This window comes from Drosophila obscura, unplaced genomic scaffold, assembly GCF_018151105.1.
Source record: "Drosophila obscura isolate BZ-5 IFL unplaced genomic scaffold, ASM1815110v1 contig_150, whole genome shotgun sequence".
Taxonomy (NCBI): Eukaryota; Metazoa; Arthropoda; class Insecta; order Diptera; family Drosophilidae; genus Drosophila; species Drosophila obscura.
The window spans coordinates 2,223,586-2,249,605 of NW_024542736.1; the positions used below are offsets into that span (position 1 = coordinate 2,223,586).

Consider the following 26,020-nt stretch of genomic DNA (forward strand, 5'->3'; position numbering starts at 1 on the left):
CCTCGCTGAGTGCCATTGAGTGTAGGTGTCAATGACACATTCCAGGCCCTACCTTGGCTGCACTGCCGACCTGCGTAAACTGTATTGATAGATGCCTTCAACGCCTCTTCTTGTGGAGTTTGTCATCCGCAGGACATGCTGAAAGGATGAAAGCTGCTAGCAGCTAGGGGACATCACATGAAAGTAGGGAATGGTGATATCAAAGAGAAAGGATTCACAGGTAAATACATATATATTTACGGTATTGGATTTTACCAGAAAGTTTAAGAATTTAAGAAGAACTTTCAAGGCTGCTGTTCGACCATAAAGGCTTCACTGTATACCAAATCTTAAATTTGAAGGATTTATCACTGCGTATTTTTAAGTCTGCTGATTCAAAGATAACTCTTGGGATCAACTGGAATGTTATCAAAAGAAACTCCTGAGAAAATCTCAACACTTGCCACTAGTACTGGTATAAAACATAACGAAACGACAATGGGAAATTAAACTACATAAATACATATGTATGTATGTACTCGTATGTACTCCCAACCCTCCCTTCGTCCAGCTTTCATACTCTCAACGCCGATAAAAGCGGATAACAATTGTATTAAACAGCAGGCAAAACAACACGGACACAGGATTTGTAACAGGATACGCGTGTAACCACGAAAAGACGAGTCAGGTCCATGGATGAATGGATGGATGGATGGATGGATGGGCACCAGGAGTCTGCAGTCTGCAGTAACAACAAACATTGACAAAACACCCTTTCAATTAAACATTTGGAAAACAACATTCGGCAATTATACAATTGACACCAGCCCAAGGGGGGTGACTGTGACTGCGACTGTGACTCCCTCCCTCCCCCCTGCACGGACACAACTTCATCAATTTGAAATGTTGCCAAACGCGTGACTCGAAGGCACGCGCGTCAATTGCGACGGGTTCGGGGATCTCTCTTGAGGCCGCAGGGATTTGAATAGAGCCACGAAGGGAGGCGAGGCAGGCAGACTCATAAACAACATCAACAAGGACAAGCTGTGCGCGTTTAACATTAGTCAACATTGAACAACCTGCCACAGGCACACACGCCCCCTGCGACGCCCACATAATGCCCATCCCCTCCTTGTTCACGATGTCGTCGTTTTCGTGGTGCCTTTTTATACACTTTACTCGTACTCTAACTCGCATTGTTGGATCGTTGTTTTCGGTTCTTTTTATGGCCGCCCCATTCGTTTGTCGTTTACTTTTACAGCCAGACATTTATTTGGCCAGAGAAATCAGTGGATTTGGGGCGGGGCGGGGCCGGGCCGGGCACCAACTCCTGAGGTTAGATATTTTAATATGCATTTGGGAGAAATTTGGCCGGCACTCGTCCACCGGAGAACGCCATCTGAGGGCATCCAAATGAAATTCTTTTGATTTCAATTTCCAGCCGGATTTCCCCTAAAAAATGCGTGAAATTTTTGAGCAGGCCAAACGAATGCCAGTCGGCCAGCTTGTTGATGTGATTGGCGGACGCAATTGCCAGAGAGCAAGAAGGGGGCGGGGAAGGAAGATTTAACAGTCCTGTCCCAGCTTCAGCTGCATTATTAATGTGCCAGCAACGAATTTTGACTTGGCCCAAAACAGGCAGAAGAAAAATTACGCAGAAATCAAAATTTACCCCGAAGACCACTTACAGAGGGTCCGAATCAGCGTCCGAGCAGACCTGGCAGCAGGTCTGAGATGGAGGCCAAAGAAAAAGGTCAATTTCTGTAGTGTGGCAAATAAAAAATGCAAATCGCACGTCCATGAAAAGGACATCAGGGAATGGGCTGAAACAAACAAACAAAAAGAACGTAATCCAAGCGGGTCAGAGAACAAATGAAATGAAATGAAATGAGAGTCAAGTTATGTGAGTGGAAAGCTTGGGAAGACAACTTCTTAAAAGGACATTGGAGACCCCGGACACGTAGAATATTTCTGCAGCCCAGCTTGATTGGCTTTACCCTGATCCCCACCTGCCTTTGTTCTTCTGCCTGTGTCCTTGTTCTCATTCCATTCGGAGTGGCAAACGAGGGCGAGTAATTAATGTTTGCCATTGATTTCTGGTGTGCAATAAAAAACAAGCGGCGCAATTTTCACGCCATAACTCTAATGGAATTCAACATAAATTTTCCAGACTTTTCAATATTTTATGAGCCCTTTTGAGCGGAGCGTGGCCATAAAATTGAAATGTTGTCGGGCTGTTCGACTCCTCTGGCGGCAGCTCCGGGCTCGTCAAAGTCAGTTTCTTGTTGGCCCGCGGCCCGTTGCCTGTTGGTTGGGGTTTTTTTTTATGGCGTTTCATTGGTCGGTTATAAATTTGTGTGTTTGGCAATAAATACCAAAATAATTCTATCAGAGCACCGTGTGTACGTGGAAGGTCCAGCCGTTGACATTTGTGGGCTGAGGAGGTGTGCCAGAGTGTGGTAAAAAACCAAAACCCCCAAACCAATACGAAAACCACCCCAATCCCGATTCCGATTCCGATTCCAATACTGACCATCGAATGGAGAGCTCCGAACTGGCACTTTACACAATTTTTATTTGCTGCTGATGTGATTTTGCACTCAATTGAAAAGAAACTCGATTAAATTTTCATGTCGAATTGCCTGGGAAACTCAGTTACATGACTTGCCACTCCTCGCAGTCAGAGAGGACTGTTTACTGGAAACGTACCAGCCAGGCCACCAGGAACCCCCCAAAAGTGCGGATGATCTCTTATTGTCGTCACGTTTCATGTGTCTCTGGTTGGTCCAACTTTAAAACACTTTTCATACATGATGTATGCAAATGAGACAAATATTTGCATATGTTTATTATTATTATTAATTTATTATTACTGTTCCAGCCACTTTCAATTGGACAGTCATTCAAACCTTATTCAGCCTTATTTTCCAGCGTATTAACAAATGGATTTGAAAATCTATAACCGTCTTGGAACTGGAACACTTCAGTTCCCAACGTCCATAGTCCGCTAATACGCTCATTGATAAGGGTTAGCATACGTTTGGAGCTGACAGTGAACAGAACTTGGCTCTAGCTGAAAATTGTTTCTAAGATTTTGATGTACAAACATTGTTGATAAGCGCCTGACACTTTGTTTCTAGATGTCTTTCTACTTTGTTTAAAAAAAAAAGTGCTTGAAACTTACAAGTGGAATTTGTAAATCGTCCCATTTTAAAAGCAGAACATTGGAAATTAATTTACTAAAAGAAATGTAAAAGTTACGGGCAACATTCCATGCTAAATTTTATTTTTTATTGGAAAAATGTTTTGTGCATATTTAAACCTTTTCAAAAATGGAAACAGCCATTGTAAGTAACTAATCGATGTATCATCGATAAGCCCTTCGGAAAAGAAGCAGTTCTGAAAGCAAACAAAGTGCAGACCGGACGGGGCTAATGACAAGTTTGATGATTACTTTTCAGCGCAAATGAGCTGTGGTGAGGGGCTGCTGCTGCTGCCATTAGAGTGGTGTTAGCTGTGCTCCCGATACACCCGAACCCCCGAATACGATACCGTATAGCAAACGGTATACCGTATGGTACAACGACCGCCCTCCTATGATAGGGAAGTTGAGTGGCGGTGGCGGTGGTGGTCGGAGGTGGAGTAGAGTGATTAGCGCACTCCATTTACTCCATTTTTAAACTCATTTAGCGGTGAGCTGGTATACAGCATTTTTAATAGCCATATACTAAACCTATATACATATGTATGTATGTATTTACATGTGAAAGAAAGACAGTGTGGAGGTAAGTAAAAGAGAGAGACGGCTAATGACAGTTGGCTGCTTTTGTTTGCCCCCGCTGGAACATGAACAATGGCTGCTTTCTGTGGCTTTTTTTATGCCAACTCGTATAAGCGTTTAGACAGGGGGTAGACATGGCTCGTACGTTAGTTAGAATTGCCTGCTTTATGACGTTTTTATGACTGCCCTGCCATGTGCACGGTTGACAGTCCGAGCACGGGTCCGAACCATAATTAGGGGATATACAGAGCCCCTGGACAGGGTTTTATAGGTAGAGATAGCGACTCATATTTAATTTAAATGTACCCCATGATGGCCGCTAATTATCTGCTGTCACTGTGTGCACAGTGCATCTATTTACGCAGTGACTGACTGACTAGCGGCTGGCTGACAGCAAACTGTCCAACTTGTTAGGGCACAACTCTTTTGTGGCCTTAACTCGAAAATTGCTGCCCGAACTGAAAAGATGGAAAACTAATTTGAAAAATGTGCTTAGCTTTGTGGTTCTGCTCGACTGAGCAGAGCAGAGTAGCGCAGAGCAGAGCGGACATACTGTCTCTGTATCCCTCACTCCGGACCATTCACTTGGCCTGGCTTAAATCCTTTTCAATCTTGCCAAAACATAATCCAAATTGACATGTACATGTGCAGCCATGGACCAAGAGGCTTCACTCAGAATCCAGCCTCCGTCCATCCGTAGTATCTCTGGGCGCCTGTCTTGTTGACCAACCGCATGGCTGTTCATTTGTATTTTTCATATCCACTTTTTTGACTGACACACACGACTCCACCTCCCCCTCCACCTCCACCTCCACCGTCGTCCGTCCACCCTCCTGGCTGGTCACTTTGAATTGGGTTTTTCTTTTTGGGGGGAAATTTCTGACCGGAAAACTTTTGCTGCACTTGCGCTCTCAGATCAGCTCGAAGTCGAACGTGTGCCAGTGCCATGAGCGACGACCCCATTTCCGTTGCCATTTCCAGTGCCGAAGTCGTTTCATGTTGTATTACACTAAGTGGACACAAATAGATTGCTGGTCGGTCTCCGGCAGAGCCAGAGCCTGTCCGCAGGTTTGCTCAATAATCAATCAAAACCCTGGCCTCCGTCGGTCGTCTGAGGCTGGTCCTCGACAGTGGGACAGTGGCAGTGGCAGCGCCAGCCAATTAGAGACAACCCCACATGCAATGCCACACAATCGATGAGGCCAAGGCTGTGGCAGGGCTGGTGGCAGGGGGTCCATCATCCTCATTACAAACAAAATGTTGTTCCTTCTTTCGTTGGCCGCTGGCCACAAAGAAATAAACCAAAAATTGTCCAATTAAACGCAATTTATGCGAATTTCCAAGTAGCCCAGATCCGAGTCTCCCCACTGCCTATCCCAAAACAGCGGCAAATGGCAAATTAAAAAGGTGTCTCTGCTGAGGTCCATATAAATAGCATTTGATCGCCTGGCGTCTGCAACTTTGTTCGGGCGCCGCCGTCTTTCAACTCTTTGGTAACCGAAAATGGTTTACTTCCGCAAAGGCCACAGACCACCAGACCACCGGACCACCGAACTTGTAGGAGTCCCAATCCCGGACCCAAAAACCGACCTCAGCGCTAATGTGACAGCAGCCAACACTTTAGAGGCGGCATGGCCCGATCCAGCCCTAAGTATAGGGCTGCGTATAGCATACCTGATCCAATGGAGCGGCGTCTGTTTGTTTTGCTTTCAACGCAAAAAACACAACAATAAAAAAATACACGTAATATATTTATAATGGACGGGCAGGGCCCCAGGATATTCATTCGATTGCTAATTGTTGTTAGTTTTTCGTGGGCCGAGCATATGGCTGATTTCTTTTGGTAGCCGAATCATTAGCACGTCCAAATATATCCGGTTAAACTGCAGGTTCCTATATAAATTGGTGTACCCGTTCAATACTCGCTGTGGCTGTCAATACCTGTCTATAAATCATCTTTATGTGGAGGGTTGCTACTATTTTGGGGTTGCAACTCTGCCGTTTAACTACGGAACTCAACCGAAACTTGTGTATATGAAACTGCCATCCATTAAACGATTTAACTAGTTTAGGGGTGTTTACCAGGGTCTGTCTTTGTTTACTTAGGAGGAGGCACATCAAGTAACATGTAATTCGAAGCAAATCATCAGGCTTATGTTAGCCCTGTTCTGAGTTTTACCTTGCTTAAAAGGGAATATGTATAAAATTCTCAATGGAATTATATTTAGAAACATATCTACTAGTACATGAGCAATTTTATTAGCAGAGAAAAGCTGCTTTATATTCCTCGCATCTTCTGAACTTTTTGTGTTTTTGTGGATTCTGATATAGACTGCTCAGAAAATATAGCCATAATTTACGAACAGTTCAAAAATGAGATTCGCATGCGTGTTAATTGTATTGTGGAATACGTTTTATTATATACCCCTTGTACAATATCAGTTTGATAAACTATCCAAGATATTATATTTTAAATAAATAATTTTAAAACGTATTGCGGACTCATACTCCATTTGCATGGATTTTGGGGATTCCTGCCCAGTCCCTCTAATGAATAATTATTTTGTATTAAATATCATAAGTCTATAGATTACTCGTACAAATAAATTAAGATAGCTTTCCATAATTTTGCACGAAAGTTTTACCAAAATTAAAATCAGTATAATATTTTGTATTACATCCTACAGATCTTTAACAAAATTTACCTTTTACCATTGCATATTTTGCCTGAAAAACAACATTGCTTTCAATCTCTCTCAGCTGCAAATAATACTCCAAGATTTTTGTATTGTATTCTTTGATTTTGTAATGTGTTTATTTTCATTCATTTTCTTGTTTAAATTTCAATGATGGATCGTACATATTTTAGGCGTTTATAATTTATAATACTAGGTAATGCCATTTGCCTTAAGTCTACAGACAGATATTACAATTACAGTACATATGTATGTACGTATATACATATATGTATATATCCTGTATATATACGTTGTATTATTACTAAGTGTGGCTCTGAAGCTCACTGCGACATTTTTGAGATGCGATTTGCCTTCGGTTAAACTGTCGAACAATAACTAAGGGAAGGGGGTCTAAATGCTACACTACGAACACACAAAACTGAAAAATTGAGAATCTACACAAAACTTAAAGCGTAGACCGGGCACCGCCTTCTGCACCTCCTCCGCCGGGGATTTGATAAGTAAGCGTCTCTAGAGAATAAAGCTAGGTATTTACAGATGGGAGAACCAATCCTATTTACAGTGGGAACAGCCTGCGCCCACCCGAGCGATCACTGTCCGTTCTCCGCCGCCTCCATCGAACTATGTACAGAGCGAAATGTATCACAAATAAACCTTCTGCCGCCACACGATCCGGTACACGATTAGCAGCCCGCCGCATGCGATGCCTCTGCCCACGGCTGCAGGCCGTGCAACGCTGCCAGGGGCGCGCCATTGATGCCGCCCTGGGAGCTCAGTGGAGCCGACGGTGGGGCAAAGCCCTTGCTAATGGCCTCCGCCTGCAGCGAAAGCATCAGGCGATTGGCAGCCTGCCGCTCAGCCTCGCGTTCTTCGGCTGTCTGGCGTCTGAAATGGCAAACGAAGGAAACAATTTAAGTTAGTTATATTTCATATTATTTTAGATATAGTTAAGAGGGAAAATGGGGGGAACGGAGGTGCTGTCATGGGCTAATGAGATAATTAAAGAAAGTTCTGGGTAAACTGTTTACCAAACAATCCAAAGGAAATTATTGTATAAATATGTTTCGAGTAGGTATTATTGATTTAATACACTTAAGACGGTTTAAATAAATATATACATATATATAGTTAGCTCCCAATATAGATACCTATACATCAGCTATATAATCGATACGAATGATGACCATGCATATTATCTCTATCTGCGAATGGCCATCGCTTAATGTACATATTCATTATGGAAAACCAATTTGCCAGAACTCTATTTCAGCCGCTCATACGAGTATATGGCATATATTGTGAGAGTACAGGCGGGTAGGTAGGGGGCAGAAGCTCATCAAGTCATTATGTGGGCGGCCGATTAAGACCATTTAAAACTAATCAAATCAAATATGCTGACTGCCACTGCCACGGACCGACACGGGTCCAATCAGCCATGGTTGGTCTCTCTTTTGTTTTTGTGGAAAATTAATTTCGAGCCAAGTGCGGACTGCGTAAAATTGCATTTTAAATGTTTTGTGCTTAAAAGGGATTTTGGCCTCGGACACACCGTGCCTGTGCCAGTGCCCTGCCAGCTGAATGAATTATTCAGTGGGAAAATGCATTCCACATGCAGTTGTCCAGAGTTTACCCCTCCCTGCCCTGCCCCCATTCCGGGCCGCGTTTGCGCAGCATTTTGCTCTAATTGTGGCCATGGAGCTGAAATTACCACCACCACCAGTGGCAACCACCCACCCTCATGCACACCCTCACACACAGAGACAGACAGCCCAGCCCGACTAGGGGTTGCGTTGCTCTGCCCCGCCGCCATATGCGCCATCTTGAATATTTCATGAGCTAATGAAGTTCTTATGTTGCCAGCTAAATAGACAAGCGGCAGGAGTCTGCCAGGCTGTGCAAATGTACATATGTATGGATATACCTTCGCTATAACCACAACTATGCCGGCATATATCATAATTATTGTTTAATATGCTTTCATTACGGTTTTCATCAGCAATGTCATCGTTCAAACTATAATTTCATAACTCGCATGCGAGATCATTAAAAATGCATTAGTCTGGGGTATTTAGTGCAAAGTTTTGGACCCACAAATAACTCGCACGTGTGTGTGTGTGTGTCTCTGTTTGCACACTTAAATGGAGCATGGAGAGTGCAGACACATGTGTAATGAAGCAGCCCAAAGATGGTTTCTATAACTCATTCAAGTGGGTTATGGGTTATCCCACGCATTCCCCCACCCCGACATGATGTCCGTAATCTGCTGGCACAACAATTCAATTGTCAGTTGCAGTCCGGAGTGAGTTATTATGTGCAGAGCAGCATTTCGCTTTTACTTTTTCACCTCCGCTGCTTTGGCAGCGCTTTATCGGGCAGCATTTTTAACAGCTACCGCATAAAAAATTCAACGAAAATTGATTAAAAACTCCAAAAGAGCCAAGCAAACGAAAGTGGCTCTGTGAGTGTGTTTGAGGCATAGTCAGAGGGTGTGGGGCCAGGGCCAGAGCCAAAGTCAGTGGCACGAGTCGGAGGCAGCGACGATACACGATTGTAATTTATCTCCGGGCTCGAGTCACGGAGCCTGGAAAATGTAACAAACGCTTTACAAATGTTAAATGTTGGTCTCTTGGCGCCATCGCGTTGATGTGGAAAGTTTTTGTTGCTATCCGAGATAAATAATGGCCGGGCATTAAGCTAAAATGTTTATTAAAGCTGGGCACATAAATTTAAGTGTCCCATACCCATCCCCATTCCATCTCAGCAAAGCCACTAAACTGTCAGGCAGCTGCTGCTCGAGGGCCCCGTCCGTGTCCTGGTAATTAAAATCATTTCACACACTACACGCAAACGATGTCGGCAAATTGGGGGACAAGTTTCGGTGCGCCGAGAGCCTGCTGGCCCCCACCCAAAAAGGTCCTGCGGTAATTATCTTTCAAGACATAACAATTTAGCCAGACCATTAATTGACTGGCCAAGGAGCTGGTGCCAGTCCCCGGGGACCCGCTCGCCGCAAGCTTGAAGATTTTCCCAGAGACCCTTCGGAAACAGGACACGTGCCGATGGGACCAACCGGATTCCAAGTTAATTTACAAATGGCCGTCGCTCGAGTAATTAATTTTACTTGATTTTTCGCCTGATGCAGCCGCAAAAACTTTGCTTTCAGTCAAATTGATTTTTCGCTTGTGCTTCTGCGGTCAAAAGTTGTTCCTTCTGGCATGTGTGTAAATTTTTAATTAGTCAGCTTTCGGCAGAAAAGTTGCGCATATGCCCAGGCAATTAATATAAAGTGACTCCACTCTGCTCCAAGATTTACTAGGAAGTAGAAAACTTGGCTCCGGGGGGGATGGGGATCGTATCTGGCCTCTGATGATGTACGAGCTTGTAATTAAAAAGGGTTTAGCGCGCAGAGAGTTGATTTATGGGCCGGCAACTAATTGAATTATGTACCCAGAGAGAATTGCAGCAGGAGACTAAAAATGGCTCCACCGGAAGCCAGACAACAGTTAGACTTGGCCATTTGTTACCGCCCCCACAGGGAGACACGAGGCACAAGGGTACCAATGCCAGGGCCAGGGCCACGAAATATGCTGCAAATGACAGACAATTTTTCTTCTCTCCATCTGCTTTGTTTTTGTGTGTCTGTGATGCTGTGTCTCTGCTGATTGTATCTTTTAGTGTTTTTTTGTTTTTGTTTTTGTTTGCTAAACACATTGTCAGACACTGACAGGCAACAAGAATTCATTCATTTGCTCTCGCGCCATTTGTTATTAATTATTTATGCCGAACTCTCGTTGCTGCTGCGTATTCTTGCCTGTCAATTGAGTCATTCGAAAGAGATCCGAGATAGCACTCGAATATGGCGGAGAATATCCGTAATGAGGCATTAACAAGTTGCAATTTATTAAGAAGCAAACAGCACTGGGGTATATCTTTATATATATTGCTTAACGCGCATTGCCCATACGCCATGTGGGACAGGGCTAATTATTCAAATTACTTGCAAATGCAGCGCAGTGTGCATTAAGGCAATTATGTGAGCACATTATCCATACACATACTCGTATAGTATACCTGATATTTACGAGTTATGCTGAGTCGTAATCATGGCGCTTGTATAATGGGCTGGCTGTGCCATTGCCATTTCACTTAACCACAAACGAGCCGTGGCAGCGAGCGGCCGGGGCTGTGGCAGTTGCCGTTAACAAAATTGCGTTTTACATCATTAATTTTTACGAGCGGGAATAGGCCCAAAATGGCTGATAAGCCAAAAGAGCACTGCGAGGGGAGAGCGAAAGAGAGGGAGGTCTGGCCCAGACTTCGGGCCTGCTAAGCGGCAATTAACGCGTCTTAAACGCGACTCCTCCTCCAATCGCCCCGTTCCCGTTGGCGGCCTGAGAAAAGTTGGAAAACTTTGTCCATTTAGCCGCCATTTGCCATCAGCATTATGATCGTCGGTAATTGCATATGAATATGGACGCGCCCTGTTCAAATTATTTCGTATTCAAATACATAGTTGGCAATAATAAAATAGAAAACAATTAGAGACACGCAAGCGCCCTCAACGCATCAATGCCATGTGACGGCCCCTGCCTGGGACTGGAAATGGGGGAATATTTATTCCAAATAAATTATCATTTTCCATCCAAATGACACACACACGAGCTTTGAAAAGTATTCAAAATGTACGACAAGCATTAGTTGTGAGCCAGAGTCACATTAATCAAAATGCTAATTGCCTTGCATCCAATTTGTATGGTTTATATTAAAATATTTAGAAACAACAATTTTTGACATTAATTTCACATTCGAATCTGTTTCAAATTAAAGTATTTGCTTCATATTTGATTTTTGTTCTTCCTTTATGAATTTAACTATTAAAGCCCCACTTTGTGACTACAATATTAACATTATGCATTTGGTTAGTTAGCAACGGTTAATGTAAAAAGGTGCCACTTGGCTTGTTCAACAAGAGTGCTCTTTGTGGCTACCAAATGCAGAGCTAACCCTCCTATTCTGTATACACGGAAACTCCCCACCATTGGAGCTGCGAGTTTTTCATTTAATGTGCTCATGCATATTGAATGAGCCATTTACTCCTCGCTCATGTACATCACGCTTTCTTTTTCTCTGTTCTATTTCGGGGTATATGACAAATAAAACATTGTTCGTAACACGTTATCTGAATTTGGTTCACACTCATTTAAGCACTGACTAAATCGTGTATATGTAAATAATAATTTAAAATCATTGAAAATATTCGAGAAATTTCAGATTATTTTTGTCCCGTATTTAGTCTATTATTATTTGAAATCAATAGGATTTTCTGTGATTATAAAATGTGTATATATGAGGATGCTTTGGTTAGAGCATCCCTGAGTCGATGCTCTCAAATCTCTTTCGGTTATTATTCCTTTTAAACAAAAGCCTTTTGTGCATATTGTAGTTTAAAAAGGCCCGTAAAAAACAGCCAAAACAGGGGAAGGATGCGTAGGGTAGGGTAAGTGTCAAGCTGTCAGCACTTCTAAAGTGGGAAAATGGGCATGGGGATGGCTATTGATTTTTTGCTGCCAACTTGCCGCTTGCCTGGCAGGGGGGCTGACAGGAACAGGGAAGGGAACATAGCCAAGTAGAACGTAACTCACCTCCATTTGGTGCGTCGATTCTGGAACCACGTCTTCACCTGAGCATCGGTCATCTTGAGGCCCCGCGCCAGAGCCGCTCGCTCCGCGGAGGCCAGATACTTTTGCTTGTGGAAGCGCTTCTCCAGCTCGGCCACCTGGATGCGCGTGAAGGATGTGCGTGGCTTTTTCCGCTTTGGTGGCGTGCGATTCTGGTAGGGATGTCCAATCCGTCGGGCAATGGGGAAGGCAGCTGTAATGGCAGCAAGGGAAATACATATTAAATATAAGCACTTAATAGTAGTTCAGTTTCACTCTCTCTCTGTGTGAGTAACTATCTCTAGATCTCCCTCTGTGCGGTGTGTGTCCTGGCGCGCAATTAGCAAACCATAAATTCCCTCCTAGATAAGTGCCAGTTTCCGAAATTTGCTTCCGGAGTTGAACGGCGGCACCTGTGCGACTGCAACTACTTAGCGCTGCCGCTGCCACTGCCACTGCCACTACCTGCCGCCCTTCCTGCTGTGAAATCAATTTAGACGCCGCAGCCCCTAGGAGTCACTGACTCGGCCGCTAAGCGGCTAATTGCCACTGACCCAGGCAGGAGTATACATTGTTGGAGAGGAGCGGCATAGTAGAGGAGTAGATGAACCCTTATCATAGGGCCCAGACGAAGAAGCGTCTTGTAGACAACGCACGCGACATCAATTTTCATTCAAAGCCCCGACGCTTAGTCATAAAGTCGCGCAGGCTTGTGGGATGCGTAAGTGACCCACTGTCTGGGTCTGGATCTGGTATGGATCGGAGCAGAGTCCCAATCCCAGTCTGGGTCTGGGTCTGGCTATGGTCGAAACGGTGGTCAGGCATGCACTGGCGCTGAACCTTTTAAAATTCCTGCCAGTCGCCTTGGCGTGTGTGTGTTTTTTGTTGTTTATTGGGTGCGATAAGGCCTGGCGCAGAGAGCTCAACAAAATATTAAAACGATCTCGCAGTCGACGGCAATCTTGTCGCCGAAACAGCACCACACCAACGGCAACGGCAACGGCAACTACAACAACAACAGCCAACGACAATTTGGAAACCGGCTTGTTGGCTGTTTGCTGAGGTCATGCGAGAAGTCAGGCCTGGGCTGGGGGCTGGGGGCTGGCGAAATTTGTTAGCCAGAAGCCATTTGAAATGTTAGCAATCGTCTTCAACGTTGAGCAAGTAACTTTCAATATATTCGGGCATAACATATTTATTTTCCACTGAGCAAATCAATTGTGCTGATAAAGCTGGAGATTAATTAATCAATCAGTCAAATTTAATTCGATTTAAGCTGATTAATTTGCTTAGTATTTTGAAATAAAATGAAGAAAAACTTCAAAAGGGAATTCAGAAAAAAAGAATTCACAAAGAATTAATAAAGGTTTTCATGGGTGGCTTTTTTACTATTTTGAATCATCTCTAATATAAATCAATAAATGATTACAATTCACACTGTAAATTAGCTGAATATCATAAATGATTGAAAATATTCTTTGACTATGAAAACTGCCTAAATCTTATCTGCGATATAAGATATGATTTCCATTTGAATGATTCTTCAGATGCAATTTCAATATATCTAAACACACATACCCTAAAAAATAACCAGAACGCCTATAGACACGAACCTAATTTAACAGAGCGTAAATGTTCCATGATTTACAGCGTTGGACTGGTTATGCCGGAAAGAACTTTTTACATTATGAAAACCTCTCAAATATGTATCGCTTATTGGTGTGCCATAGCCGAAACGGGCAGCGGCATCGGCATCCGAACCGGCGAACCCTCATCGAAGTTGTGTAGGAAAATGGCGGTGGTGGGCGCTGTGCTGTCAGAAGCCATCAAATGCCAGCGAATGGGGGTGGCGGGTGTTAAGCTGACAAATCATGTTTGTTATTGCAACTTTTCTCGGCAACGGAACCGAACCGAACCCTTTTTCTCTGAGCATCTTTTTGCTATAAATTTCCCATGGCTCGGCTGGGGGTTGGCAATCATTTGAATATTTCAGGCAATATCAATTTCAATAAAAAGCCATTTATCGCACCACATAAGCAGCTTCTCCATGATTTTGCCCCAGCACACATACTTAAAGGATACTGGCGGGATAAGGCGCAAAAGCCGCATAAGCATAATTTTATAGCTATACCGGCAGCCTCCTCCGCAGCTCCGCCCTGTTTATTTATGATATTTTGGCGCAGGCACATATACGTATACGTAAACGTATCTTCAAGATACACATATCCTTGTGTGGCAGGACGCCGCCTTGCCAGAAATACGTAAAATAATGCAAAAAGCTTTTAGCATGCATTATTGATGGCGGCCTGTGGCTGAACGGGCTCGACTGCGGCTCCAACTGCCGCCCCCTTGATCGCCCCCATTGGAAGCTGCTACACTTTAACCTTTGCCAGCAAGTGATTTGGATAACCACTGAAAGTGGCTATCATTTCTAAGAATAAATGTGTGCCGTGCCTGATGAGGAGCCTCAGAAGCAGCAAAGTAGCGAAACTATCGAGAAACAGTGTACTGAATGTGAGACTCTTTTGGTATGTGAATGGCACTGGAAAGAGGGGTACGAATTTTATTAAACTAAACATTGGATTGCTATAACATTTTAAAGTATAAAAACAAACAAAAAAAAAAGCTGTGTCATTGCTATGGTTTGACATGTCACGCAGCTGAGTCAAGAAACAGGAAAATTCTCTGAAAAAAGGAGTTCAAAGCAGCAGGAAAATATATCTGAGATTTCTTTAAGGCGTACTCCTTATACAACTCAATTTAATATAAATATTAATAGACTTGGTCAAACAATGTTTGACATTGAAAAGTGAAACTGCTAGACAGCAGATTCTCTTAGAATGTGAGAACTACAATGTTTGAATGTTCACCTGGGATATTTGGAAATTACTAACGAAATATAATGAACCACCTAACAGTATTGTTGCCATGTAAATCTACCATCTAGCTGCAATTGAATCATGTATTAGTTGGCATTCGTGACTGAACATAGCCCACAGAGGGGGGCCCCCAACTCCAGTTCGGATTAGTCTGGAAATTGTCATGAAACCAAACGCTTTAAGGGCTGTACGAGTACGAGCATACCCGAAAAGTAATTGGCGCCTGCTGCGACGTCAATTCCAAAAAAAAAAACAAACAAAAAAAAAGCTAACAGAAATTAACATGCAATGGTTATTAATCATATGGCGCTAAGAGTGCTGAGGGCCGAGGAGGGGGGCAAAGTGGCAAAGGGTCGGGCAGCCACTGCAGTGGACGGACGCTCGTTTGTCTTGTTAATGAAAAAAGCCAAGGCGCCAGCTTATCGGCCAGCAGGCAGGCAGCGACACAATAAACGCAACAAGACACAGACGTCAGACGAAGAGACCGACCCAGACGCAAGATGCGGACGGGAGACAACGAAGATGTTGACAAAACGAACTGAAACGAGACTTGGATCACCCTGGCGGCCTCATAAGTGTGCCTCAGGTTGTGACTAGCCGAGACCGATTCCCCCCTCAGCCCATTCCATCCCATGGCCTCCTTCTTTCCCTATGCATATGCATATTGTATATATATACATATATATATATTCTTTTGGCCATTCTGGCATTCGAGGCTCTGGCTGGCTGGCTGGCTGGCTGGCTAATTAAAAGCTGACCATGTCAGTTGGACTCAAATGTGAAGTGCGGCATTCGGGCGATAAATAAGCCGGCAACGAAGAACTCACTCGCTGAGCCCTGCGACCGCCCAATGCGTAATTAATTCCTTTTCGGGCGCAGCGCGAAATTAAAAAGTCATGTAAACCAGCTCATTAAAATAACTAAAAAAAAAAATGCAAAAGCAGAACACTGGGCGGATGTTGGCCATAAAAGGCCTGCTCAGGTTCTGGCCATCAGATTGGCGCAGCATTCCCCAGCTAAGCAGCTTTTCCACATGGCCAAAAACCAGCCAAAAATATTATGAGTTATAGGCAGACACACACACACACCCAGATGAGCAGTCCAGAACAAGTCCCTTACGCTACCAAAATGGTAGCCTGCATTCAGGGAGCTACTGAGGCGTAATAAAATCAACGCCGTCTCATTATTTCAAAAGGCTCGCGCTGTGCCAGCCGCTTGTAGCTACAAGTGAAGCTCATAATGTAAACAAATTAACAAAAGGGATGGGATGCAAAAAGGAGCCCCACAGATATGGATACGGATGCAGATGCAGATGCAGATACATCTGCTGCTACAGCTACAGCTCCAGATCCAGATGCGTATGCAAATTGCGAACGAGGCCCATTCCTCTGTCGCTTCTGGGCGGTGGCTCAGCGTTAAGTTTTTAACTTAAGCTGCGATTGCGCATTTGAAGGCAAACATGTTTTTATACTTTAGCATCCCGGAGAGGTCCAACTGTGTGTATGTGTGTGTGTGGGATGAGGAATTGAGTTCGGGATCGGGATCTCGGGCTGGGGATCGTGTTGCCCTGGGTCTGCAATGACATGCCGATAGGCATGTTGGCTTAAAAGACTTCTCTGATCGCGCTTATTACTGTCCACACGTGTACGAGTATCTGTGTGTGTGTGTGTGTGTGTGTGTGCAAGTACATAAATATATATGTATGTATGTACGTATGTATATGCCGGGGAACAGTAGCGATTGCTACCGTTGGACACTGGCCATCATTAGAGGGAAATCAAAACATGACCCAGCACCGCATGGGGGCGACTCCTCACCTGCCAGTCGATCCTTGACCGCCTGATGGGCCAACGCCGCATGGTGCAGCGGTGGCAGGGCCCACGTCAGTGGCGTCCTCTGGGGCGGCACACGTAGCACATGGCCGGCGGCTGCTGCCGCTGCCGATGGATACAGATGGGGATATGAGTAGAGGGCCGCGGCACTTCCGTACGTGGAGTTGGCGATGCTGGTGGCCAGCTTGTAGGCCGCCAGCTCATGGTCCTCCACCTGGAGTAGCTCCTTCTCCTCGCCCTTCTCCCCATGATTGTTGTTGTTATTGTTGTTGTTATTGTTGCTGCTGGAGCCGGGGCTGCTGCTGTGCTGGTGGCTGTGACTGAGGCTGAGGCTGATGCTGTGGTTGTTGTTCGTCTCGAAGGGTTTGGATAGCAGGCGTGATATGCTGAAGGGAAGGTTCTCGCTGGACGAGGATCGCGTCTGCTCCGACTGCAGCGACTCACTGTGGAGAGGGATAGTCAAAAAAAAAAAGAAAGAAAGCGAGAGAGGTGCCGAGGCTCATTAAAAAGTGTCGCCTGATAGGGCAAAAAATAAAATCATGAGAACATTCGTAATAATTAATGCTGCAACCCAGACCAAGAATCAACAATCAATACCAGTTCGAGTTCCAATTCCAACTCCAGTGCCCACGCGAGCGGATAAGACACGACGACGCGTGAGAGACAGATGCAGAAATCATGAAAACATGTTGCCAATGCGGCGTATACGCAATGTTGTGTACAAAATTAAGTAATTATGCAAATACTGACGGCCGTTAGAGGCCTTTAATACGATTCTATAAATCATCGAATGCCATCAACGGACGCACTAAAAACAAGTCACGCACAGCATTTAATTTACAAATCAAAAATAAAAGCCATCGGCCCTCGGCTCGTTTCAGGGCTGGGGATCGAAACAATAATGATATGAAATTGCCAGACACAAAAACACTTTCCAAATTATGGATACACTTTTTGGCCAAAACTCGTTGTCTCCGGTGCTCTAGATTCCCCTGGAACGCGGGTTTTATGGCATTTTTATGGCACGCTCTATTAAAATGTTAATCCGACAAACGTCAGAGCCCAAGAGCCCCAAGATCGAACTCGTATCCGAACCCGTTTAGGTCCATTTGGGCGCTCTTATCAGAGCGCGTTTTTGGCGCCTTACTAATGTGCGTTTTATCGTCTGCGGCGATCCCCAATCCCCCATAGTCAATGGCCAATACAATGCCCATTACCACTGCCTGCCTGCCATACCAGCGATGGTCTGTCTATCTGTGCGCTATGTATGTAAATTCAGGGAGTTTCTTTGGTTTTACCTATAGCTTTATGGGAAATTTCGGGGTTCCATTCTTCTGGTGGCATTGTATGGTCAATTCATTAGCTTTTAAGAGGTTTGTTCACGCCGTTCTTCAAACCGATGTCCCAGCCTCTCTAACAATATGAATGAGAGCAGTTATCACGGCCAGTTCGATATTCTGGCAGCTTGTTAGGCCCTTTTGTTGGTCATTCTCTGCAGCTGGACAAAGACGATTTTGTCCCACAATTTTAATTGCGTTAAGCCAGAGAGCATTTGAATCGAAAATCGGCTCTTGGGATATTATGTATGACTTTGAATGCCAGTGGGGGGCTATAAAACAGTGGGAGCTATGAAAATATATCCATACACAAATGACTTTTCACTGACTTGAAATGACTATGACCCTGTTTACGGAAATAATCCAATGATCCGACTCTATGGGGCAGTAAATAATTTACATTTTTAGTACGATATTTATATGTTGTATCAGAACGAAGTCTAAATAAATGAGCTACCAGTCAAATTAAAAATGCTATGCGCAATTAAATACTTTTCAAATTGGAACATTTATCTAATTTGGGTATTTTTGCAGAATTATTGCTGAAATAAATATATACCTATATTGTTTTAATTTACCGGATCCGGTATTTGTTCTATAAGTATCTCTAATCAAAGTGAATCTAGCAAATAAATAGGTAAACACGTATTCTAAGCCCATCAACCGACCTGACAGACCGTTTCTTTGAGGCACGGATGACCACGGATCAATTATATTTAAAGCCATTCTGGAAATTTCCGCGAATCATCCAAAAAACTACTGACTGTTTCCCTGGCTGCCCTTGCTGCTCTTGCTGCTCATCCAATCCTTACCTCAATGGCGTTTCCGACTCATCGTAACAGCTGCCATTATCCATATCCACATCGGAGCCGCTGCCGCATGACATCCGCGAATCGGAGTCAACGTCCACATGTATCTCTTGCTCCTCGACATCGTCGCCGTGCTCGTGCTCATGCTCATGGTCATCCTCCTCGTGGCTGGACATGCTGACAACAAGTGGCGCCAATTTGCTGCGATTCCACGAGTCTGCTCAACGGCTCAACGGCTTTCACTACACCTCCTCAAGGTGTCAAAAAACAGTCAATAAATCTGATCTGCACAGCACTTTTAGTTATTGGTTATTGGTTACAGAACACAATACACGGGAAATGTTTAATTAATTTCGGATTTACTGAGTGTACGGCGTATCCGCATTCGATCGCGACTCAACTCAACTCAACTCGACTCGACTCGACAAATTGAAGCGCTGCCGTGGACTGTGAACCTCGAACTGCGAACTGGGAGCGGGCGCGTGCTGGCGGGCGAAAACGCTTTTCATAAATGCAATCAAAATGTGCCGACGGACGAGGATTTGCCTCTGCGCGTTGCGGCCTCTGCTGCTGCTGCTGTTGTTCTGCTGCCGCCGCCGCTGCTGCTGCTGCTGCTGCTGTTCCGCTGCTGCAGCTACCGCAGGAGTAAGAGCGAGATTCCGAAATTCACCCTGCCCGGAACAAGTCAAACCAGTTCCCCCGCTGTGAGGGCAGCGACGTTTACGTTTACGTTTACGTCGACGCTGGCGTCGTTCGACTGACTTCCTTCCTCTTTCGGTTAACGAGCCTGTTTGCCACCTTGTTTGAACCTAACCTACCATAATACACACAGCAGTCCGCCAACAACAGCAACCCTCGCCAGCCCCGCCAGCCCCGCACTTGTGCTCGTGCCTCGCTGCACCATTCTGCGGCGGTGGTTGTGCTGTGGTTGGTCCGCTCCGCCCATCTTCTGTCTCGCGCATGCGTCGCGCTGACTCGCTCCATCGGAACAGGTTTTTGCTCGGCACGGCTGTGTCTGGGGGCGTGGTGCTGCCCAGCAGCCATTGGCTGCTGCTGCCCCAAACAGCGTCAGGCCGGGCGTTGGGGCCAGCAGCCGCTTGGCGTTTGCGACGACATTTTAAATGGAAAACGTTTTGCTTTTGGGGTTTTTTATTAGACGAGAGCATGAAGAGAATGTATTTTTATTTTGATTGTTTCTATTTTCGGGTTAGCCAAGCGTTTCCAAGCGTACTCCCCACCCCACTCCACTCTGCCTCTCTTTCCCGCTCACAGGCTGGGGCTGGCTGCCGTCTCGCTTTTTCGCGGCACTGCACTCGCTTACGAGTGCGAGGGAGCTGGCTGGCTCCCTGTCCGTCCTGGTTCTGGCTTTGGCTGGAGAAGCGCAAATGTGGCAGATTAATAGCACAATTGGAAATAGCGTTCTGTCAGCTTGAGTTCACAAAGCAGCGGGTTCTTAGATGCCAGTGGGTTGGGGGGCGGGGACTTCCTTTGCAGCCCGCTCTAATGTCTGCCTCTGAGATCTTTATTAGCGCAAAGTGTTCTTTCTGCTATCGTCTGGAATTTGGCAGGCGGTGATTGCGATAAGCGAGCCTCAATTCAAGCCCAGGTCCGATCCCAAACCACACGAATCCAATCCATTTGCCAGCCATGCAAATGGAAATTGGCTTGTGCAGCAGCGTCTTCTTCTGCTCCGGGCATATGCAACGTTGGCATTTTCCCGAGTTAACCTTGTGGGTTAATTGACAGTTTTCATTGGCGACTCGGGCACGAGCCATCGGAATCAGTAGTCAGGTGTTGTCCAAGTAGTCCTGGAATGTGAATGTGGCAAGGGGGTATGCGGCAAAGAAGTCTTTCTTCATTAGTTGCAGGTGGAACAGGAGCCAGCCAAATCTCCCATCATCCCAAAGCAGGAAAGAAAATTCTGCGGCTAGAGAACTAAATCTTGAGCTGGAGTGGGTCCAACTTTACTGGTAGATTTCTTGTGTCGAGTAAGCTAATGTGTGGCAACATGCTCATTCTACACGGCAAGAATTAACGTGGAAGAAAGCATTTCTAAGTCAAATTTAAACGATCGCAGTGTCTAGGTTCGCTAGACTTAAAATAAACAAAAACTCCAAGAAACCTTCCACAAAACGCCTTCAGTCGGAGAAGTAGTTTAAAAGGTTTATTATAGCCACAGAAAACGCTGAATATTGAGTTCACCTGCTCTGAGAATAAACTTAGTTTAACAAAGTTAAATCTACATTTTTATTTTATTCCTTTTGCCTTTAAATCCGTCTTCGAATGCCACTTAATCTTCTATGCCAAGACTGCTTAGGGCAGGTATAATTTTCATTTCAAGTTCTATAGTGTACATTCGCGTATTGGAACCACATTAACCTGCACAGATCCTATGCCTAACGGTAACAAATATTAATTTTTGCACTTAACCGACAATGTTTCTGTGTCAGACACGAAAAAATCATGGCCAAAAATGAAGAAAGGCCACAGGCAATTACTGCATATTCAATTTCCCGCACACAGCCACACAGAGACTCACGGATACACGCACGTCTCTGGAAAGGACTCTGGAAAAGTCACGACGCGCTGTACTCTCTTCGCTGTCGTTGTTGCTGCTGCTGCTGCTGCTGCTGCTGCTGCTGTGGCTGGTGCTGCTGTTGGTAGTAGGCCTTGTAGTTGGCTAATTGGATTTCATTTGAACAGCAACAACAACAACAACAACGTCAAACAATTGCCATAATAAAAGCAACAACATTGCCTCCATCCATGGCAATTGTAATGCAATTTTAATGCAAAACGAGAGGCGGCCAACATTTTTATTGCATTTTTACCTTTATTTCACTTAATAGCAGGCAACAACAATAACTGCAGCAAGAACAAAAGCAACAGCAACAGAATCGAGAAATTGGTGCTTGGTATGAATACGGAATGATGCCAAGACCACCACAATGCATGGAATGGGGGCTGGCCGAAAGATGGGGGATAGCAGAGGGGGTGGGGTGGTACTGGCACTGGCATTGGCTGTGCCCGTGGCAGGGTGGATGGAAATTAGTATGCAGCAGCGCACTGCAGCTGGATGGCAGGCACACAGGCAAAACAAAACTCAGCTTAAGTGTAGCTCTAAAGTACACTGAAAGAATGTGCTCACCCAGACAGCAACCGTTAATGAATATAACACAAAGAGACGCTTCACAGGTACATGGCTACCACCGATCTGAACTAATCAAAAATTATCCAAAAATATTATTCACATTCTTTGATTTTTTTTCAAGTGTATGCACTGTAGCTGGTGCATGCCTCAAGCACTGTTTCAGCATGGTGTGTGTGTGTTTGTTTGTGTGTGGCCCTACCTCCGGCAACGTTTGCAGGACTTGCCACTTGACTTTATTGGCAACTTCATGGAATATTCAAGAGCAAAGTTTTGCCCAAGTGCCACCGAATAATATCTCCTCCTGTTCTCCAGCTTCCGGTGCTCCGGTTCCTCCTGTTCGACTTCCTGCCGAACTGGCTGCAGCTTCATTTGATATGCATTTTTATTTGGCTCATATACAAATGGCGGCGCATGACGCGAATTGGGTTGGTGGGTGGGTGTTGTGTGGGAGGCACTAGTGCTGTCCCACTGCATGACAGTGCGATGGCTGAGGCGGAGGAAGGCAGCGCAAGTGTCACTTAAAATGCCAATACTGATTATGGCTCAGTCTCACTCCCTTCCTCTCTTTCTCTCTGTCCCTATTTTACTCTCAGGATGTCGCAGCGAGGATTTTATATGCGGTCAGGGATTGGCTATTATTGGTGACAGTTTTACCTTTATGCGAATCCCTCTCAAATGCACACATGCCAGGGAATAGTACCTCCACTCCACCGGCTAATGCCAAGATGAGTGTGTGTGTATATCTGAGTGTCTGACTGTCTGTGTGTGGGTAGATCTCATTTAAGTGATTTCCCTCAACACATAGAGGGAGCGCCATTCTTGGTAAAATCAAACTTCAAGTTCCTAGACCAAGGCCGTCGTGATTGTTTTTCGAAATTTCGCTCTGTCTGTCCACACTTGACTTCGATTAAGGGGCCAGGACCAGAGCCAGTGCCAGGCTGCCCCCAAAATGGCTGGGATCGGGTCTATGCGTGTGTTTTTGTGAATCAATTGGCCACACAATTTACTAAGCGATAAATTAGCGCATCAATTATTGAAAAGACTTGTGGCTAGGACTCTCTTTCGCCTTGTGTATTGCCTTGTGTCTGTGGGTCCTGAGTTCTACTAACACGCGTTTGACCTTCGTTTGGACAGTGTTCTGCAAGGAGCATGAAGCTACCATTTTCCCCTCTGTTTATTTTTTCAAATCAAAGTTGTAAAGACGTCAACTTTGATATCTTATTTGGAGCTATTGAAATAACAGTGAAGAACAAAAAGAGACTACTAGAAATCGATATATTTTGGCAGCAGATTGAAAAATCGAAACTTTAAAAAAGATATATGTATTACCTATTTTAAATATATTTTTATAATTAATAAAATAATTTCTCAATAATAATACACTTTTTTTTTCATTTTCTACATGCCATTCCATTTATGTTCTAGTGGATATGGATTCCATTACTTCAATATTTAATTAATTAAAACTTTGTAGAAATAAGAACAATTCTATATTGCAAATATGAAATCCATAAATTGTCTACCCCTGGGATCTGTAGAGTCTTCATCCCCAATTCGATTCGATGGCCAAGTTCAATTAAACATGGCCTGTGATTGGGAACTTCCATTCCATTCGTAGATTCCCCCAGTAGAGCCGCGCAACACAGCCCGAAGGGTGTTTCTAATTAATTTCGCACCCACTCCCATCGCTGCCACAAGCAGCTACTGATTTTTATGCTGCCACACACCCACTCTTGAGCACGCTAATGCAGCCATATACATATGTATGTATTCTTGAGTGTACTTAGGCTCATGTTTGTTTCATGTATATGGGCATTTTTAATAAGTTACCGATTTTTCCACGCATTGTTGCTGAAACACTCGGCAAAGCAGGAGCAGGCGCCATTCACTCCACTAGTTTGCTCCAACCACCCACCCACCATTCACTCGCCAGCGTCGCGGTCTCCTGGCCAATTTGGGTGGGTGCCGTTTTAGCTGTTTTATAAATTAAATATGCCCCCGCGCAATTCCAGTCGGGGATTTCTGCCGCAAACGCAAATTTGGCACAATTTTCGGGGCCGGGTTAAATGGGTTTTTCGCGGGGCTGGGGGCTGATTCTGATTGTCTGAATGTGCGACACGCCGTTAAGCAGTTCATTTGTAGGCAATTTTCGTATGATTACAAACAATTTCCGCACTGCACCGCACCGCACCGCCGGGAGTGTGTGCGATTAGCCTCCAAATTTATGGATCATTCTTTCCTACTCTGCAGACCCTGCATTGGGGGAGTCATGATTTTTATTGTTTCAAGTGGCTTTTTGCCGCCGAGGGAATAGGAGTTGGGAATTGAATCGTTTGGGTTTGGGATTGGGAAGGAGTATGATATGTGGGTCATAAATTCGATGGCAAATTGCCCAATTTTCGTACGCAGAGGGTAATTACTTAGATATACGAGCGTATCCAGTGTTTTTCCAAATCCTTATGGGATAAGAGGTAAGTGGGGTGATTCATTTGCTACGCTATTATAAAATTTGATTTGTTTCCTTAATCCTATTACTTGGATTTAATTTTAGTTTAATTAAAAATATTAAACAAATATATAACTTATATTTACACATATATGGAATATAGCAGATCAGAACATGGTCCATTAAGCTTACGAATCAAGCCTTTATAGATGTATACAATTAATTTTGTAGTCTGTTTATAAAGTGAGGATAAAAACTTTCTGACTTTTTTCTACAACAATAGATTTGGCTCTAATAAAAATATGAAAGTTTTAACTGATATTATAATCCGTTGAAATTCCCTTCCCGCTCTTATTTCCGTGCCAAATTTGTAACATTCAGTCGAACGCTTTTCCCCTAATGTATTTTATCGAATTTTAGCACATTGAACTAATTTGTATAACAACTCTTTTAACTTATTAGGGAAACGAAATTCAAGTTTTTAGTGCCCCTCTGGCACATAAAAATAATTAAATAAGCTACGGTCGTTAAAAATAAACAAAACAATACGAAACAAACCCCAAGTCGAGCTTTCATTTAAGCCTTTTAAGACTAGGCCTCCGCTCCATAAAATGAGTAAACAGTAAAAATACGGACAACGGACATAAGATATTTTGAAAGCAAATTATAACATTTGAATGGCATTTAAAGGCGGATCGTTAAAGTTTCTGGCCGGACTCTGATTTCGAATCGGAATTTCTACAACACGTTTGGAATTTTATTTGCATATACAAATTGGCTAAATGCATTTTAATCGTTTCGATCGGGTTACAAATATTAAAACGACACCTTTCCCCGCCTTCAGCCTCCGGCCGTCGCCTCTCCATATAGCACGTACTTATCTCAACTACCCAAGTTAATTGCTTAATTTCTAGAGACAGCGACCAGATCGTTGAGATCCGACAAACCGCCCCAGGCCCTTAGTGCATTAGACAACGACTTGGATATTTTATTGTTCCCCTGAGCCTCTGCTCTTCTCCCTCCTACCTGATGTTGTTCGTTCCCGACCATATACCCGTACCCGTACGAGTGTGGATGAGTCATATTCGATCTTTTGGCCCGGGTCACATTTTGGGATGCAATTTGCTTATCGACTCTCCGAAAACGACTCGAGAAATGCGAGTCTCCTGGCGGTGGCTTCAATAATTTTATTGGTATGGCCCGTTGACGACGACTTCGCTGCAATCAATTAGCATTGTGACCTGTTTCTCTACCGATCCCCGCTGCCTGCTCCTCAGCTTACTGCTCACCCTCGTACTCTTATCACTTTGACGCGCTTGTTAATGAACGAGCTGGAGTTGGAGCTCAGCCCGAAGCTGCACTGCAAGAAAATATTTTGAAGTCAGTTTATTTGCAGTACTATTGAGGCTTGAGGTTTGAGTATGTTCAGTATAATATAAATTAAGATAAA

General features: G+C 44.4%; 1 protein-coding gene across 1 annotated transcript; it reads right to left on the reverse strand.

Annotated features, from left to right (window-relative positions):
• Positions 1–7,142: 7,142 nt before the first annotated feature.
• On the reverse strand, positions 7,143–19,279 carry LOC111077919 (T-cell leukemia homeobox protein 3). Its single transcript, XM_022372454.2, has 4 exons — positions 18,977–19,279; positions 16,813–17,270; positions 12,102–12,330; positions 7,143–7,344 (listed from the first exon to the last, which is right to left on the reverse strand). Exons 1-4 carry the CDS (start codon positions 19,147–19,149, stop codon positions 7,143–7,145), a joined length of 1,062 nt encoding a protein of 353 aa, XP_022228146.1. The 5' UTR covers positions 19,150–19,279.
• Positions 19,280–26,020: the final 6,741 nt, after the last annotated feature.

Excerpts from the sequence above, each read along its gene's own strand:
- LOC111077919 (XM_022372454.2), bottom strand. The coding sequence starts at position 19,149 with ATGTCCAGCCACGAGGAGGATGACCATGAGCATGAGCACGAGCACGGC. Across the intron at positions 17,271-18,976 it reads GAGTCGGAAACGCCATTGAG|TGAGTCGCTGCAGTCGGAGC; the intron begins GTAAGGATTGGA and ends CCCTCTCCACAG. Across the intron at positions 12,331-16,812 it reads GGTCAAGGATCGACTGGCAG|CTGCCTTCCCCATTGCCCGA; the intron begins GTGAGGAGTCGC and ends CTGCCATTACAG.